General features: G+C 36.8%; 4 protein-coding genes and 1 non-coding gene across 6 annotated transcripts; 2 read left to right on the top strand and 3 right to left on the bottom strand.

The window, feature by feature from the left end:
- The first annotated feature begins 4 nt into the window (after window positions 1-4).
- Window positions 5-227, top strand: LOC113694393 (small nucleolar RNA U3). The gene has a single exon (XR_003449349.1). It is a non-coding gene; the product is annotated as a small nucleolar RNA U3 (small nucleolar RNA).
- A 418-nt stretch (window positions 228-645) lies between these two features.
- LOC113693090 (pentatricopeptide repeat-containing protein At4g35130, chloroplastic-like) lies at window positions 646-2,493 on the bottom strand. Its single transcript, XM_027211670.1, has one exon. It carries the CDS (start codon window positions 2,491-2,493, stop codon window positions 646-648), a length of 1,848 nt encoding a protein of 615 aa, XP_027067471.1.
- Window positions 2,494-5,389: 2,896 nt separating this feature from the next.
- LOC113692036 (nuclear intron maturase 3, mitochondrial-like) lies at window positions 5,390-7,931 on the bottom strand. Its single transcript, XM_027210372.2, has one exon. It carries the CDS (start codon window positions 7,771-7,773, stop codon window positions 5,479-5,481), a length of 2,295 nt encoding a protein of 764 aa, XP_027066173.1. The 5' UTR covers window positions 7,774-7,931; the 3' UTR covers window positions 5,390-5,478.
- A 1,110-nt stretch (window positions 7,932-9,041) lies between these two features.
- LOC113693917 (L-2-hydroxyglutarate dehydrogenase, mitochondrial) lies at window positions 9,042-13,864 on the top strand. Its single transcript, XM_027212690.2, has 5 exons — window positions 9,042-9,652; window positions 10,870-11,151; window positions 11,368-11,804; window positions 12,930-13,089; window positions 13,505-13,864. The coding sequence occupies exons 1-5, from the start codon at window positions 9,269-9,271 to the stop codon at window positions 13,619-13,621; spliced, it is 1,380 nt and encodes a 459-aa protein (XP_027068491.2). The 5' UTR covers window positions 9,042-9,268; the 3' UTR covers window positions 13,622-13,864.
- Window positions 13,865-14,201: 337 nt separating this feature from the next.
- On the bottom strand, window positions 14,202-17,528 carry LOC113693918 (probable U3 small nucleolar RNA-associated protein 11). 2 transcript variants are annotated; one of them, XM_027212693.2, is made up of 8 exons: window positions 17,249-17,528; window positions 17,053-17,143; window positions 16,580-16,671; window positions 16,373-16,466; window positions 16,202-16,281; window positions 15,966-16,085; window positions 14,830-14,929; window positions 14,202-14,741 (listed from the first exon to the last, which is right to left on the bottom strand). In XM_027212693.2, the coding sequence occupies exons 1-8, from the start codon at window positions 17,302-17,304 to the stop codon at window positions 14,649-14,651; spliced, it is 726 nt and encodes a 241-aa protein (XP_027068494.1). In that variant the 5' UTR covers window positions 17,305-17,528; the 3' UTR covers window positions 14,202-14,648. The 2 variants fall into 2 exon arrangements, with proteins under 2 accessions (XP_027068494.1, XP_027068496.1); XM_027212695.2 differs by having other exon boundaries at window positions 15,966-16,049; window positions 17,249-17,518.
- Window positions 17,529-17,992: the final 464 nt, after the last annotated feature.

Genomic DNA, 17,992 nt, shown 5'->3' with positions numbered 1-17,992 from the left:
TGGCACGACCTTACTTGAACAGGATCTGTTCTATAGGCTCGTACCTCTGTGTCCTTGAGTTCTAAGGAGACAGGAAACCAAGTCTGGTGGATGAAATATGACTGCTTGACCAGAGCGTGATTAACAGCTCTTGCAGCCTGGTTGGTCGGGCCACAGTGCAGTAGAGGATCGTTCCTAGTTCTTGCTTTGCCATGGACTAGGGTGGTCTTGCAGTTGTCTGACAGACTTCTCCCACTACCCTTTTGTTAAATTATTGGTGTTCCAAGCTTTTCTTTTTGTTGGTATGAATTATGATTCAAATTTGCTCGTTAGTAGCTCTTAGTGTGTCAAACTTTTGATCAAATATTCAAAACTAATCAGATTTGCAGCTTGGAGAGAGTTTGAATTATTGGTGTTTCAAGCTTTTCTTTTTGTTGGTATGAATTATGATTCAGATTTGCTTGTTAGTAGCTTTTAGTGTGTCAAACTTTTGATCAGATATTCAAAGCTAATTAGTGATGGTTTGGTGGATTATGAATCAGATTTGCAGCTTGGAGGGAGTAACGAAGTATTTGTATCCAACAAGCATTGCAAGCAACAGAAGTGGAATGCAAGTTTATTTCTTTCATTATAAGAAGCATCAACTCAGCTGTACATGTTTGTAGCCTACATAAGCACATCTTGCATGGTTCTGTTCAAGATTTCTAACGTCTGCTGGATGCAATCCGCATAAGGATGTGATCTGTCTCCTGAGACAAAACCGTGAAGAAACCCCTTTGCTTCTATGCAGCTCCAACCAGGTAGCTTCATCAAATCTTTGGATTTTATTGTGCTCCTGAAATCTTCAACTTCAAACCACTTCTCTGCACTTGCTTTTACATTGCTGATAAGGGTGTGGTATCCAGCATTATCAGGTTCTAATTCCAGGAGCCTATTTGCTGCATAGTCAGCAACTTTTTTGTCCATGTAAACTCTAGAGGCGGCTAGAAGTGCACCAAAAATCCGACCATCTGGAAAGGGAACCAATTTAAAAATGAGAGACAGGCCTTCTTTTATCATTCCAGACCGACCTAACATATCGATAATGCAGGTGTAATGGTTCAAATTAGGTTCAACAGAAAATTTTGATCTCATGCAATATAAAATCTGGCAGCCTTCACTTAATAGGCCGGAATGGCTACAAGCAGATAGTATGCTTAAGAAGGTCATGTCGTTCGGCTTTAATCCTTCCTCCACCATTTTCTGAAATAGTTCTAATGCTTGAAAACCCAATCCATGCATTCCATAGCCCTCAATCATTGATGTCCATGCCACAAGGTCTTTACCTACCATTCTGTCAAAGCAAACGCCTGCAGCAGAAAGACTTCCACATCTAAGATACATATTTAAGATAGAAGTTTCCAAGGCCGTTATAGCAGCACCAGACTCAACAAATGACTTCCTTATAATGTATCCATGTATCCCTTTGCCCAATTGTACTGCCCCCATGTGGGTATAAGCAAGAATAAGAGTTCTCAGTATTTCAGCACCTGGCCGAACACCTACAAGTAGCATTTGCTTAAACAATGCAATACACTCTTTAAACAGCCCATTTTCAATAAACCCCAGCATCATAGTATTCCAAGTGATAGAGTTTCTGTAATGAACTTCTTCAAATAGCTTAGCAGATATATCCACCTCCCGATGCTTTGCATAGAAATCCAACAAACAAGCCCTCAATTTATCATCAAAAAGTCCCTTCTTCAAAGCTAGACAATGTATTTGTCTACCTTCAAATAGATATCCACATTCTGCTAACCCTGAAACAAACACAGTCAACGTCTCGCAGCTAGGATCTACTTCACCAGACATTTGTCGAAAACAACCAATCATCCTCGTAATATCTCCTTTATAAGTGTACAATGACAACATTATATTCCAAGTAACTACATCCCTTTTATCTATTTCTCCAAAAAGAATTTCAGCATCAGAAACACTATCAACGTGACTATACATATTCAACAGCGAATTTTCCACAGAGCGATCATGCAATAACCCATTTTTAATGATATATCCATGAAGTTGTCTCCCTTCGACCATACTAGGACATCCTTGCAGCAGGCCTAACATTGTCACTGCATTGGGTTCCACCTCATTTTGCATTTTCCCAAACAATCTAAAAGCCCCGAAAAAATTGTCTTCACGAACGTAAGCCGAAATCATTGCTGTCCAAGAAACAATATCTCTGTCAGGCATTTCATGAAACAACTTGCAAGCATCTCCAAAACGCCCACTTTTACTATAAACCGCAATCATCGTATTACAAAAGTAAACATCACATCCGAAACCCATTTGCATAGCTAAGCCATGAATCGTTTTCCCCAGCCAAAAAGCTTCGAAATCCACCAAGAAAACTGCTTTGCTCAATATTGGAAATGTATAACTGTCATGTTCAACTCCCATTTCTCTCATTTGCTTATAAATCCAAATTGCAAATTCACTAAGTCCTGAATTAACAAGAGATTTCAGAGCCATATTCCACAGAAGAGTAGAATTGGGTCTTTTTATAGACTTTAATATTGCCAATAAACTATCAAAATCATCGAAGTTAGTGTATAAAGAAATCAACTTTTCAGCAATTTCGTAGTCGGGTTCATCACAAACAATCCCATTTGAGACTATTAGAGAAGAATGGATTTGTTTTAGGCTTTTAAGGTCTTTACATGAATCAAATTGTGAGGAAAGCGGGATTGTCAGGTGGTGATAATGGCGAAGTTTTAAGAGATTGGTGGGAAGTAAAAGCTCAGAACTTTTATGGGCTGAATGGAGTGGAACTTTGGGATGTGGAAAACAGCATAAATGAAGCGAAAGGATTCCATTGGCACGAAAAGGACGAATCTTGGATGAATTGTGGACAAGCTGTGATTACAATTAGAAGTTGGCTTGACAGTTTTATCTGTCTTTTGAAACCACAAAAAAGGCGCCTTCTTGATCTTGAATACAACTATACATATGCAAGCAACTGAAGCAAAGTCGAAAACGAGATGAACTAAAATAGAGTGGGGCTTTTCCCACTTGTCAGCTTTAATGTTTTATATATGAGGCTATTTCTTGAGTGCTATGATTCTAGTTATAGGCAAAAATACAAACTTAAAAGAGGCCAAATCAAGAAAATAAGCATCATGGTAAAGCAGAACAGTTTATTGTAAAAAGGAAAGGAAAAAAATAAAGAAATAAAACTGAACTATTAGGAAACGTGAATCAAGGAAAAAGTTTATTATCCTGAAATGGAATATTAAAACGGAACTTGTTGAAAAAGGTCAAGTCAGAGTTCTCTATCAAGATATATAATTGATAAATCATACTATATTTCTTCAGTAAATAAGAGAGGCAAATTTTGTATTTCATAACATGTACCACTACACCTTTTCATCAGGCAAAGCAATTTCCTAGTATTTCATCTATACCCTATGGGCCAATGGCTCAGTGGCCACCAAGGAGGGACTCAAGCCCCTAATGAACAGTGTGTTGAGAGGGATGTAAAGTCCATATATATATATATATATATATTTTTTTTTTTTTGAGGGTATGTAAAGTCTAAATTCATTGTAGTGTTGTGTACCTAAACTTGTCTTAATTCGACCTATAATTAAATGTTAATTGGGGAATCATATTATCCTTACAATCGAAAAAAGGGGATTAGGGGGTGAAGATAGGATCAACAATGTCATCAGATGGACAAAATTGTGTTTTTTTGTGCACATTCCATTGCGTTTAATTTCCTGAATTGTGAACAAGAATGAACTTTATCTGTGTCCTTGAGTTGTTAGGAGACAGGAAGCCAAGTCCGGTGGATGAAATATGACCCCTTGACGGGAGCATCCTGCAATCATGGTTCAAAGTTACGGTCATAGTCATGGCTCAAACCGTCTTATATTAATTTCGACATATCAGTCGGTCACGGTTTTAGTGAGATGTAAATTTTTGAAATATTTAATATTCTAAAAATTATTTAAAAAATGTGACAAATAAAAATAATAAAATAAATTAGCAAAAATAATAAAAATTCGAGTTGACTCGAAATGTCTCGGGCCGATTTGGTCATTTCTATCCATTTCAGAGATATCTCGACCGTGTTCTCGATTATTCGATCCAGTTCTTGACAATTCATTATCTCAAAATCATTTTGTCCCGGTATTGGATCGGAAAGTCCCATTCCGGTGACACCTGGCCGAGTATTTGAACCATGCCTGCAATTCGGTTTCCAGGCTGCTGGGGCAGTAGAGGATCGATTGTTCCCGGCCTTTGCTTCGGCATCTGCTGGGTGGCGGTTGTCTGACAGACTTCCCCCATTTCTTTACTTTGCAAGTTTCTTTCTGGGTCATCATCAAAGGTAGGAGAAGGCAGGCATTTCCGACAGAAAGCTTACCTTGCAGACTTGCAACAATTTTTGTCCAGGTATTCAAGCTTATTAGAAGGCCAAAATAAAATATGTGAATTCCCAACTGCAATTAGGCATTAGCAGGGTTCAACAGCCAACCATAAATTCCTTCTTTACCGAGCTTGCAACATTTCCCCATTAGTGGCTAGTTTTTGGCAAGTGAAAAAAGTGGAAATTTTGGCAAATATACTTACAAGATTGTAAGCATTATCAAGTTACTGGTCATTTCCCAGGCTGTCTGCTGGGAAAATCAACAGCATAGTGAACTCTGGAGATTTTAGCTAACTGTTGTAGGAAATTTAGACAAGCATTAGTAGCTATATAGTTAGGTATGCATCATTGGTTATTGAACCTGTAACAGAGATAATATCCCACCTAAATAGTAGCAAGCATTTTGACTCACTAATGGGGATTTTAGATGCTAGTAAAATCCATCAGTATGTTCAAAAAGTCTACAATCTATTCTCTAAAAGATGACAGAAGAACACTTTCTGAGATTCTTTTAGAAAATGACGAATCAGTATAGAAACAGCTGTATTTGCCGGCAAATGCAAACTGTTTCATAATGCTGAAGATTTTTGCTCCAGTTTCAGAAACTTTTTTTGTTTGTTTGATTTTTCCTGAAGAAAGTTTTGATACCAGACATGACGAGAATCTCTACAAAAGATGCATATCTCCATGTTGCATTCTGTGACCGCTTCTGTTCAGTAGGGATTTAGATTTCAGTCCATGCAGTTGCTGAGTCCAATTTCTCAGAAAAAGAAAGAAAAAGTTCTTGAACCGCTCACATGAGCAGGGGAGGCAAAATGAAAAAGTATAACAAACATGAGAAAATCAAATCTTGTGGTCATTTCAAATGTACTTCAGTATCATCCGTAACACAATTCATGGGTGGCAGTCGAAACTCTCTATTGTGGTACAAAATACCAAGTGAAAACCTCCCCACCGAGCCCCCCCCCCTCCTCCCCAAACAAAAGAATGAAATCCCGATGGCCAAAAAACATCTGAGTTTAGCTAATATTACGGATATTTTGACCTGGCTTAAACGATCAAGCTTTGGATGACCAAAGGTAATCAATTCAATCGGCAACAAAAGAAGTACAATCAATGTCTTGCAGTGTTAGTCTACCCATATATAACTCGCTTATATGTTCAGAGCAAAGGGGAATGCATTTCCTATTCAGACTATCATGAATTGAGCCAATCCCTGAATGACAATTTTTCCCATCCATTGCTCTCTCGTTGAGATGGTTTTGCAATAACTGAATCCGGTAGACAGTTGTCTCTGTTCTATCACAGAAATGAGCCACACAACGGTACGGAGGCTCATCAGAAGCCAGTTTAATCAAAGCTGTTGTCAAGGGGCCGTCCACAGGCCAAGGATCCGAGAGATTCTTATCTCCCATCATCTTTACCTCTCTTTCTGTAGGGAAATGAATTTCTTCAGCTCTATCAAGGTCAGACACTTTCAGATCCTTAGTGTAATGCCTCATAGCTTCACGTTTAGTAGATTCATGCTTCTCTGCTAAGGTCAAGATACATGAGAACCTCAGATGGTAAGTTACAACAGTTTTTACCATCTTGAAGTTGTGACAGCAGCAAAAGAAATCAAGCCATCTTCTTCCAATGCCAGCATACCACTTGATGATATCAGTATCTTGAAGAACCATGAGTAAGCTAATTGGCCTAGGACGACCCATATGATTGGTAAAACCAGCCATCTTAACAGCTTTCCTAATCAGTTCTATGGGTGCATCAACTTTAACCCGTAGTGTTGTCAAATCCTTGATAGTTCTTTCAGCATATTTTCGTTCCTCTTCTTCCTCTGCTCTCCTTTCTTCTTCCTCCAATGCCTTCTTCGCTTTCACTGGCTTCAAATACTTGTCGACCTGCTCCTGAAAGTTGTCATAAGCATCCACAAGTTCTTGGGGCAATTGGTCTCTAATCCTTTTCAATGAGAGGAAATCACCAGCTGACAGCATACGGTGCCATTCCCATCTTTCATCCACAGATTGCAGATACTCTTGCACCACTTCGTCTGCCCAAGTTCTAAAAATCTGGTTTACTTCATTCTCGATCTGAAACTCGAATTTGAACCCATCACTATGTTTTAACTTCTTGTACACATGGCTCATTATTTTCATCCCCAACTTTTTCCTATTTCTCTCTTTAGCATTTCTCAATTCCAAAAGTCTCACTTCTTTCTGCCTGAGGTACTTCTTTCGTGCCCTAATGGCCTTTTCTGATGGAGCTGGATGCAAAACTGAAGGCGTGACAGCCTGAAGTTCCATCCCCAAAAAATCAATCTTCTCAGAAACCGCGCTATGAATAACCGTTCGCCCTCTATCAACCTGCAAACCCAAATGCTCATCCAAATACTTAATAAACCTACTCTTCAAATCCATAGTCAACATTTTTGTCCCCGATGTGATCACCAATATCTCATCCAGATACCTAACGACATAAATCTTCAACGGCTTATAATGAACGCTGTCAGCTGATCCAGCGACAAGCTCATTAGCCTCAAATTTCGGATTCTCTTTTTTCGTTTTAAGCCGTAATTCTTGAATTTCCTTATCAAAACCATTAAAGTAAATGTTGATCAAAATGCAACTCAATCCACATTCCTGAGGAAACCCTCTACCTAAATAACAACTTCCTAACTCGATCCTAACCACCTTCAATTTAAACAACGTCTTAATCATATCAACCAAATACTCGTCATTAATTTTCTCCCCTATAATCAGACACAACTTATCAACATGTTTTGCATCAATCGTTTCGTTGCTATTAAACGAAACAGTAAACCACCAAGAGGGATTCTCCACAGAATTCTTTAGATACCGAATCGCGGTATGCCGGCCCATATTCACGCGGCCACCATAAGAAAATGTAACAAATCTATCATCATATACAGTTTCAAGAACCATTCGAATGGCTTCAATCACAACTTTAAGCTTCAAATTGGGAAGAACAATTGAGTTACCTTTGTGGGATGATGGAGGGATGGTAAAGCAGCAAGAATCAATCTTGAATTGGTTAGTTTTGAGCTGGGACGAGAGTTCTTCAAGGGAGAAGAAATGGGCTGAGACTGAATCAAGAGTAATAGACTCGGGGGAATCGGGCTTGAGATTCTGACAAGCTCTGAAGAGGACTGAAGGGCATGCGACGACTTTCTGGAGGAGGTTGTGGAACCTGCCATGGCTGTAATTGGAGAGAACTAGGGAATTCAGGTCTGGTTTCGTGAGGGGTTTTGTGGGGTTTGGGTTCTGACCAAAGGAAGTCGTTGAAAAATGGATTCTTGGAGAGAATGGAAATGGGAATTTAGCAGCGGAGTGAAATCTGGCTATGGAGTTCCTGAAGGTCAGGAGCATTGAACAACAGTACGAGGCATAAATCTGTTTGAAGTATTTTCAAAAGTTTTCTTGGAAGTGGTTTTTCTGAGGTTTTTAGTTGTTTGGCTTTTGGGGTTTAGAGCTGGATAATTGCTGCGTCAGGTAGGCCAAGGTTGGAACAAAATTAGACCTTTTTAAAAAGAAAACAAATCATTTTTCCAGAATACGTTCGACAGAGAGGTCATGAGTCTATTTGACAAAAAAGTACATAATTAAAATTGGTTTAGTTTTTCATACACTAGTTATGCAACAATTTTGTTATATTTCTAGTCAAATTTGAAATTCGTATATATATATATATATATATATATCTCTATATTGTTAGTATAAAAGTAGTGAAAAAAGAAAAATGTATTCAGTAGTTTAGGTCCGTTTGCGTTAAAGAACATATACATTAACAATTACTGTCGTCCCTTTCAAATAATTCTACACAATTACACTTCTAACCATGAGTTAAAAATATTTGCAGCTCAAGAACCAAGCTGTGTAGTTTTCATGTAACCAAATTGTTGTTTGAATGGCATACAAAAATTTTGTATTGCTTGAATTTATCTGTAACCTGCTTCAATTTGCATGAAAAGTTAATAGATTGATCTTTTATCCACGACCCGTTAAGGTTTTGAAATCATTTAAAATGACAATCTTAGTAAAACAATAGATTTAATATTTTCTAGCACTGTGTATTTCGTGTTATATCTTTTTGTTTATAGTTTTGCACTTTGGCTTGAGTTACAGTTTTTTTTTTTTTTTTAAATCTTTCTCATGTTTTAAGGATGTTTCTAGTAATTTAAAATGATGAATTAACCCTTTTGGACCATGATGTACTACTTGAACTTGTCAAAATCTTTTTTATTTTTACTTTTATGGAGTATTTGGCCATTTAAGATACTTTTTCTATGCCTTAAGACGAGTCTTAAATTTTAATAATTCAACAAACTTTCTTAAACGGTTTAATAAAAAAGTACAAAATGGTTACGGGATAGATAAAAAACCTCAAGAATCACTATAATATAGGAAGTCGCCATCTTTTAGTTTATTTTGATCCGAATACAATAGGATTTTCCTTCTATAGTTCAGTTATCCATTTTGCACACTTTTTCCTCTTCAAATGTATGATTAAATGTATTTTTGTTTTTTATGAACAAGTTCGATCTCATTTCTAAGGATGTTTTCCCCCCAAAAAAGAATTTTTTTTTTTCTTTTCAAGTATTGTTTGGACTAAATGCTACTTTGAAATCATTAATATCTTTTTTGTTAAATTATTAGTGTTGACCATTAGTCAAGGGAGGAAAGTGCATAAAAACTAAAACATTAAGGAAGAAAGTGCAAATGGCACCAAACCTCAGTGCTTTAAACTCTTTCCTTTCCTCTTTTTTTTTTTTTTTTTCTTTTCCATTTTTTGGGTTACATTGCTCGTTAGTACTATTTTATTTTCTTTCCAATTTTCTTGCGTTCTTGAGGCTCCTTCGCAGGAATGGTAAAATTCAAAGAAAATACGATGAAATCCATCACCCAAATTTTGACAAAACCCAATCCCTTAATAGCAAACTCTCTGCTTCAAAACCTTTTCTCGAGGAGCCATCCGAAGCACAGTTCCAGTTCCACTTCAATCAGAAGCATATCTTCATCTTCATCAGCATATAACTACACCCAATTGGAATCAGTACCAAAGGAGAGCGTTGACTGTGTGGTAATAGGTGCAGGCGTAGTGGGCATAGCAGTGGCCAGAGAGCTTTCTTTAAAACATGGCAGAGAGGTTCTGGTGGTAGAATCTGGCCCAACGTTTGGTACGGGCACTAGCTCCCGCAACAGTGAAGTCATCCATGCTGGCATCTATTATCCCTTCAATTCTCTCAAGGTTCAGTTTTTATTATCAGTGTTAGTTTTGCATAGTAATCCGCAGAGATATGTACGCTGTATTTGTATAAATGAAGCGTGAAGGTGATTCTTGAACAATAGGTGCTTACGTAATTGATTTTGAACAGGAAGATTCGTAGATGTGTAGCTTTCCAATTTGATTCTTTTTTTGTGTGATAAGATGATGGTGGAATAATGAGTATGAGGTAAACTACACTTTGCTATCCTCACATTCCTGGAGTAATTTTTTTTTTTTTTAAATTTGTATCTTGAACGATTAAACGCGATGGAGTTACTGGTTAAGGAAATTAGACGTATATTACGAGCACTAATTCATCAAATTTGCATTTGTTTCTCTAATTCGGTCTCTTGATTGATTTTCCAAGCCACATGCTTTTAGAAGTCTGTGGAAGCTTCTCAATCTATTGGTGGTCTTTCATCATATTAACACCTGCTGCTTCAATCAAATTTGTAGTTTCTGGAAAGGTAGAAGAATTTTCTTGTTATTGTTACTTGCTGTGATCAAGAAGATGGAAAAAGTTTAGGATGTAATAGATGTCAGAGAATTTTATGAGAATTTTGAAATAAATTGGTAAAAAGAGCAGCTTGTAGCTCTGAAACAAGCGTTCCAATAGCAGGAACGAGTTTCTGGCAAATAAAATTGGAAAATTGTATAGTTAAATTTCTATAATGATCCCTAGAGGTTTATATGAATGAAAGATTGTAGTCAAAGCATGTTTATAGCAGAGGAGTCTGTAAACAACGTATGTAGTCCTTTTCAAGGAGAATTTTCTTATATAAATGGTATCTATCATGTGAATAAGATTCATTATTTTTGTTAAAGCTTTTCTGCTGCTGGACCCCTTAAAAAGTGAAAAAGAAAAAAAAAAGGTTATCTTGGAAACTTGAGAGTAATTTGAGCTTTTGTTCAGTTTGTGTAACTTAAAGTCAGTTTCATCATTATCATGTTATTTGATATTATGTAGAAAGAAGCATAGCAGTTGAAGCATGAAAAGGAAGTGAAAGGTGAAATGTATCTGGAAGTAATTAGGCTGCCATATCATCCTTTAAGTTTATCTTTTGGTGCATGAACTTCTTGCCAAATATGCAAGTTTTCAGATCTTCCTGACTATAAGCTAGCATGTTTTCCTGATAAATTGATCTCAGGGTCCCGTTGCATAGACATACATATGGCTAACTGTAGTGCATATCTTGTAGGCACTTTTTTGTGTGAGAGGAAGGAAATTACTTTATAGATATTGCAAAGAACATGAAATTCCTCACGAACAGATGGGCAAGCTTATAGTTGCTACTAGGTCCTCTGAGATTCCAAAATTGGATGCTTTGCTGAATCGAGGAATTGAGAATGGTGTTGATGGTCTAAGGTTGATGGAAGGGTATGAGGCTATGAAACTGGAGCCAGAGTTGCATTGTGTAAAAGCTTTGTTATCTCCTGCTTCAGGAATAATTGATACTCACTCGCTTATGCTATCCTTAGTGGTATGACATTCTATGTTCTTCCTCTACATTTATTAGAGCTCAGATGGATAACAAGATTAATTAGAGATATATTATGTTCATCCCTTGTTAGACTAATATTTTATGGATCCTCTATGTACCTGTTTCTGAGAGTGTAATTTTGTTGTTTCTCTGGTTTACCATTCCAGAGTTATATATACATATAGTGACAGGGATCTCCTCTCGACTTGGGTTCAGGGGGAAGCTGAAAGTCATGGAACAACTTTCTCTTACAATGCTTCAGTTATTGGTGGTCATCGTGAAGGAAATAAAATCCAACTTCATATTTCTGAAAGCAGTGCTCTTAAGAGTTGGGGTGCAAGTAGTCCATTGCATCCAGAGCTTATTCTTAATCCTAAGCTTGTAGTGAACTCTGCTGGCTTGAGTGCGCCAAGTCTTGCAAGACGATTCTGTGGCCTAGATAGTGGGGTTATCCCTACTCCTTACTATGCTCGTGGTTGCTATTTCACCCTATCAAATGTTAAAACTCCACTTTTCCACCACTTGATTTATCCTATGCCTGAGGATGGTGGCCTAGGAGTACATGTTACTCTAGATTTAAATGGCCAAGTCAAATTTGGTCCTGACGTGGAATGGATAGATTGCATAGATGATATTTCAAGCTTCCTGAATTTGTGAGCAATTCTTTTAAGCTTATTCTTTCACTCTGTTTATATGGTTGAATTGTTCCTCTATCTCATTGATGACTGGTCACATATAATTGTGCAGTGTGCTATATAGTTTTAAGAAGTTTCTGAATCATTAATTATAAGTTTTGACTGCAAAAAGAACACTGTCTTGAATATTGAACATCTTCTTTAACATAATACTCTTGAATTATTTGGCATAGCTGGCATGTTCCTTTTTTGAGCATATGGAGCCATGATTTGTATGGAAAATTGGCATGATCTAGTATGTGAAAGTGGAAACGTGTGTTCAACTAGAATGGAAGATATAATAGCCCTTCATAATTTGCGATGAATAGGCATTTAGTTGGTGAATGACATGTTTCTAGCCTTAGGGAAGACAAGAATTTTGCGATTACATGTCCAGAGTTGTTTCCAACCACACAGGTCTTATGCAAATTGATCAGTCTGTCAGCATTTATGAACAATCAAATATATGCTAAATGATTTTCAAGTTAAAATCTGCTGTTGTGGTTACTGATGTATAGAAACTATTACTTCACATCCAAGTTACTCTTTTTCTTGAGCAACCATTTTAGGAAAAGTTTCCTCACCTTACTGGGTTGGGTATCAACCAAGTTTCCTTCTTTTCTTTCTTGTTTTAACTTTTCCAAAAGATAAGGCTTTTGTGTCTGTGGTCCACAGGCAATGGCAATTTAGTTTTGCATAAAACCTTTTGGCATATGGATGTCTAGAAATGAAACGTAGAAAATAAACCCTACAAGATGAGAAGCATGTCCAGAAGCTGAATGAGAAAGTAGGCTAAACTTATTTTGATGGATATCAAAGTGATTGAAATCTCCAAAATTTATAAATCCTTAAGTAGAATCTTACACTAGAAATTGTCCATTTAACAAAGAAACTAGCAGTGCCTTTTATTTGTACCGCTGACATACTGATTCAGCCTTTTCAATTTAGAGTTTTGAGAATGTCATAAGTCAATACAACACGAGCCAAAGCACTTTTTTAGTGGTCAAATATAGGAATTTCTAGTGCGATTTTAATTGTTCAAGTTGCTGCTTGTCAATATGGATCTTAGTTACCATGTTTGGTCATTATATACATGTTTTGCAGGTTTGATTACTCTGTTTGTAAAGATCGGTCAAAGCGGTTCTACCCAGAAATAAGAAAATACTACCCAAACCTCAAGGATGGATCTCTGGAGCCAGGTTATTCTGGTATCCGACCTAAAGTTTCTGGTCCCAAACAGGTTCCTGCTGATTTTTTAGTACAGGTAATTTCATACTTGTTGTCTAGCTCTACTTTATATTGTCTACTGAACCCTCCTGTATCTGATTAGATGTTATAGAAACATGTAGCTTGGTTGGTCAACGGAAAGACTAAGACCTTTGGTGATCCCAATCGATACTACCTAAAGTGGCATGAACTTTGGGATTCTTGTGCTGGGGATTCCTATTTGTCTGCATAATGCCTGAGTTTTGTTCATTACAAAGTTGTTGTCACAATCTGGAGCAAAAGAAAACAAGAAAAATCTCATTCTCCTAAATTTCATTCTATGTACTGCAAAAAAGTCAGTGTAACGTAACTCTTTTGTTATCTGCAAGATTGTTAGCCATGTAACACTGTATTGTCTCCAAATTTTAAGTTCTTTTTCGTACTTAAATTTGTTTGAACAAGCACTTTTGCAGGGGGAGGACATTCATGGCATCACTGGTCTGGTAAACTTGTTTGGTATTGAGTCTCCTGGACTTACTGCAAGCATGGCTATTGCAGAGTATGTTGCTGCCAAATTGATAACAAACTAAGAGAAGCCTCACTTCAGTGTCAGATATGCCGCTTTGTGCATACCATGATTTTGGAGCCAGCAGAGTTTGTAATATCAAAGACTAATTAATCTGCTGCTCTAAATTCGATCGAAAGTAACGGTCATGTTGGCAGGCTTGTTCGTCTCGCAGAAAACAGGCATATCATTCTCATCAGTGGATTTATGGTACAGATTATATGACTGGATAGTTGCTGAGCAGGTTTGACCAAAAGTGTCTTTTTCCCTTGTTGGTCTTGTTCTCTATAGCTTTAGATTTTAAAAAATCTAATTATGGAAACTGATTATGGAGAATAATCAAAACCAGCAACAGAATACATAAGCAATTGAGAACATAATAAAAATTGATTATTCAAAGTCAAAATCTATAATTAGGTAAAATAATCAATCGAGAAGAAAAAACTTAGATTATTTAATTTTGGCTTATGATACTTTTTCCTCAAGAACAGGTATGTTTACTAAAGTACAATGGACGAAAGAAGCACTTGCCAGTTTCTAAGTTCACGTATAAGCCCCTCAAGCAGCTTACTACGGTATGTGGAAATGAAGTTGCAAAGACAAACTTTTGAGCTTCAGATAAGTAGCATAACACATTTCCTCAATATAACAAGAACGACAACAACTGCAAGACAGCATGGCAATTCAAAGTTACCCGTGTTAACCCCAGCAAACACAGCCCCCAAAACATTTGCCAGTGCCGTATGTTTTCAGAGTCTGTAAAACTGTTACGGAGGAGTTCAGTCTAATCCTCTACAACTAGATTTTTGTCTGAACGGCTATAATCCCGATCATAAATCCAATCAAGCAGCCAAATATCCTCGCACGTTTTGCATGTCTAAGCAGCAGCAGCAAATAATAGAATTGCAAACTACAATAATGAAGAACATCTCGCAAAACTGCACGTCTGTCAGAAGTACTCGCACCCAGAATGATTTGTACAGCCTAAACAGCTCTTTGACAGGGTCATCATCATCGGTCCTAATTGCATGAGATATACAAGCTTGGCCTCTTCAGCGTTTTCTTTCAGCACGCCACTTGTACACCGGTTTGCTGGTTGGACAGACAATCTCATCTTCACGAAGTTTCCGCTTCCTACCCTTTTTCTGCTCAAACATTAGGATTGGTCTCACAATAAAGCAGAAAAGGACAAAAACAGTAAGACGAAACAAATGCAAGGTTATAAGACCATACCTGTAATTCCTTTTTCAAGGCCATGTCCATGTACAATTTCTCTAAATCATTAACTCTGCTTTTTCTTGCCTCCAATTCCCGATAAGAAGCAGCTGTCTTCCTGCATGCCAAGAATGTCAATAGGCAGAAATATCAGAGAAAACACAATGACGGATTAACTTCTTGAAATACAGATTGAGCTAGAAGATAAAGCAATTCATATAATAGACCGAGTAGTAAACCCCCCCCCCCCCCCCCCAATTGAAATATTTAAAGATGGAGTGGCAGCAAAGACAATTGATTCTAGAAACGAGAAATTGCAGTACTTCCTGCCTTCAATCCCAGTCAAAAAGTCCAAAATTTAACAAACAAAGCAACAATATCTCAACCAACTCAATGGCCCAATACATGCTTAATGAGCAACCAGTCATCAACAGTGAGAGTCAAAGCCCATGTCTAACTTAAAAATCTCTAAAACTGACTATTTACACTGCACCAAAGATCAGAATGAGATGACTAACACAATAGAAAGACTCTTAGACCGATTATTGAACAGGGAAGGCATTGTTGAGGAAGAAGCCAATTTCTGTTGTGTAAATGTCTCAGTTGGAGAAGCTATCTTCCAGGCTTTCACTCTTTTAGACTTTATGCATCTCCTTCCCAACAACAGGTAGGCCTTTCTGTTTTCTTTACCCCCACCCAGCAAATTTACCCAATTATTTTTTCAGGAAAACTACGTTTGATAAGTTAATACTCTACCTCTAATATGAAAAAAACGGGTGATCAAATCCATGGCAATCTGGCACCTCATGTCTAACACACCTTTAAATTCTCTTTATTAAACAAAAAAATAACTCATTTTCCCAACTAGTTCACTACTTTAAACTCTATCAGATTATTAGTAGTCAACGTCACTGAAGTTGCACCTAATTTATCAAAGGGCTTAACTAACTAATTCAATTTAGGGGCTTATTTATAAATTTTTGACACTAAGAGATCACAAGTTTATTCTAAGCAAAGTTTAGCCTTGCAAGAAGACAGTCAATTTGTTGTTCTAGGAGGAAGCATATCCAATTGAATTATAATATTTACAAAAAGCAGATGAACTGCAGGCAGAAATAATAATCTCAAGAAATCAGCTTGAGAAAATATTTTACCGCTTCACATGATTGGGCAAATTCTCATCAATAGACACTTGTGTATGTGCAGACTTTTTCAACTGCAACTCATTTGCCTCTTCCCTGTCAAAGAAAGAAAGCCCCAAGACATTGAAATTCCTGTTTTTATGTCAGTTTACTTGCATATACATTTTCTTTTACACATTCATATAAATTGCATTAAAATCACCTACAGCACTAGCCTGAGAAGCATAGATAGAAGAACAATTGCTAACCTATCTTCAGCATAGTACACATGTCCCTTTGATGACTGATTATCCAGCGAATGTAATATTGCGGCGAGTTTTTCAATTTTCTGCACCAAAAATTCAACTTTTTCAATACATACATTGCACAAGCACATGAGCATTATGAACAAATATAATTTCACCATTAAAATACGAAACCTTTTTCTCACTCTGAATTTTCTGCATAATGTAGCCCATATCTTGGGTTTTCATCAACAGAAGCTCCTCAGGAGTATACTTATTAGCCTCGCTCCTTCAAAAGCCATTTACAAGTCAAATTTTGTCACGCACAAAGAATCCCCAATAAAAAAAAAATTGTACTAATGATAATAAATGTACAATCAGTGGATTCAATGCATCACTTACTCAGGCCTATGAACTCCACCAACAGTTCTTGCTTTGACCATCTTAAAGTAGAATTCATCTGGGTTCCTAAATGCCGCTTTTTCTTTGAGTTTCTGTTATTCCAGAAAGGAAAAGAAAAGAAAAACAAAACCACCTCAGATCATAAAGCTACAAAGTCACCCAATAATCCAATGCTCAATCAGAAATAACCAAACACACAATTCCATTTCACCCACGTTTAAAATTTCAAATTTGTGTAATAAACATATATATATATATATATATATATAGTATGGCTGTTGGAGTCTACATATGCAGCTTCCATACACCTAAGATTTAGGACCAACATCCAAATCCTGTGAAAAGGTACACAAGGACACTGTTCTTGTACACCTTTAACTGAATCATGTAGGCAAATTCTTCCACAATTTGACAACTCAAATGGTAAAGCCACAAATTGCAAACCAGATTCCATACAATCTGAAGTTGTATACCTGTAAAGCTTGCTCCTTTTTATGGTAAGCCTTGGCTCGAACAACATAATCCTTGTGCTTTTCAAGAAGCCCAAATTTTTTCCTAGCTTCCCTGCAACATATTCATAAACATTACTCCGTAAATTACACAATCATAAGAAAATCCCAAAAAAAAGAATGAAAAAATTAGCACCGAAATAGGATTGAAAGTACTTACGGCTGGGCCCGTTCTTTGTGAGCTCTCCGCGGAAGCGCATTCCTCAGAGACGACATCTTTAATTGCTAATTAAGAATAAAAAATATTGGGGAAACCCTAATTTGTTAGCTTGTGCCTTACTTAATTGCTGGCTTCAATCGAATTCGACAAGTAAAACCCTAATTCGATATTTTAGGGTTTTTGTTTTACTTCCAGCTAGCCTGAATGAAGCGAAGCTGCAGCTCCTATGGCGGTGATTGGAAGTTTGGAGAGTGACTCATTCATTGGGCTTAACCTCTTGGTTATTGGGCTGGTTAGTTGGGCTTCATTATTTTGTGTGGTGCATTTTGTTAATACACCAGGAGTTTTTCTTATACCTCTCTGTTACTTTTTTGGCAAGTTAAAGGCTTTAAATTCATGAGCTCTTACTTACAATTCTTTCTCCTTGATATATCAAGAGTTTTGTTGGCTTTTTTTTAATTAATTGAGTAGATGATGTGTATGATGTTAATCAATAGGAAACTTTTTGAAGGATGATAGTGTCTCAAATTTGATAATCAATGTTAATTTAATTATTTAGACAGAATTGGAACTCAATTTTAAGTAAAGTTATTATATATCACGGTGATGGTTTTATTAAGGAGATTAAATTTTAATAATTGATTGATTTAATAGGTAATATTCTAAAAAAATTATCATTTCCTTTTTTTTGTTAATAAAAAAATTCGCAGCTGCTACGTGAGAGTGGGCACCGGGTAAATACAG

Source organism: Coffea arabica, chromosome 6c (genome assembly GCF_036785885.1).
Source record: "Coffea arabica cultivar ET-39 chromosome 6c, Coffea Arabica ET-39 HiFi, whole genome shotgun sequence".
In the NCBI taxonomy this organism is placed as follows: domain Eukaryota; kingdom Viridiplantae; phylum Streptophyta; class Magnoliopsida; order Gentianales; family Rubiaceae; genus Coffea; species Coffea arabica.
The sequence above is the reverse complement of the archived record's forward strand: the minus strand, read 5'-3'. Positions and strand labels throughout refer to the sequence as shown.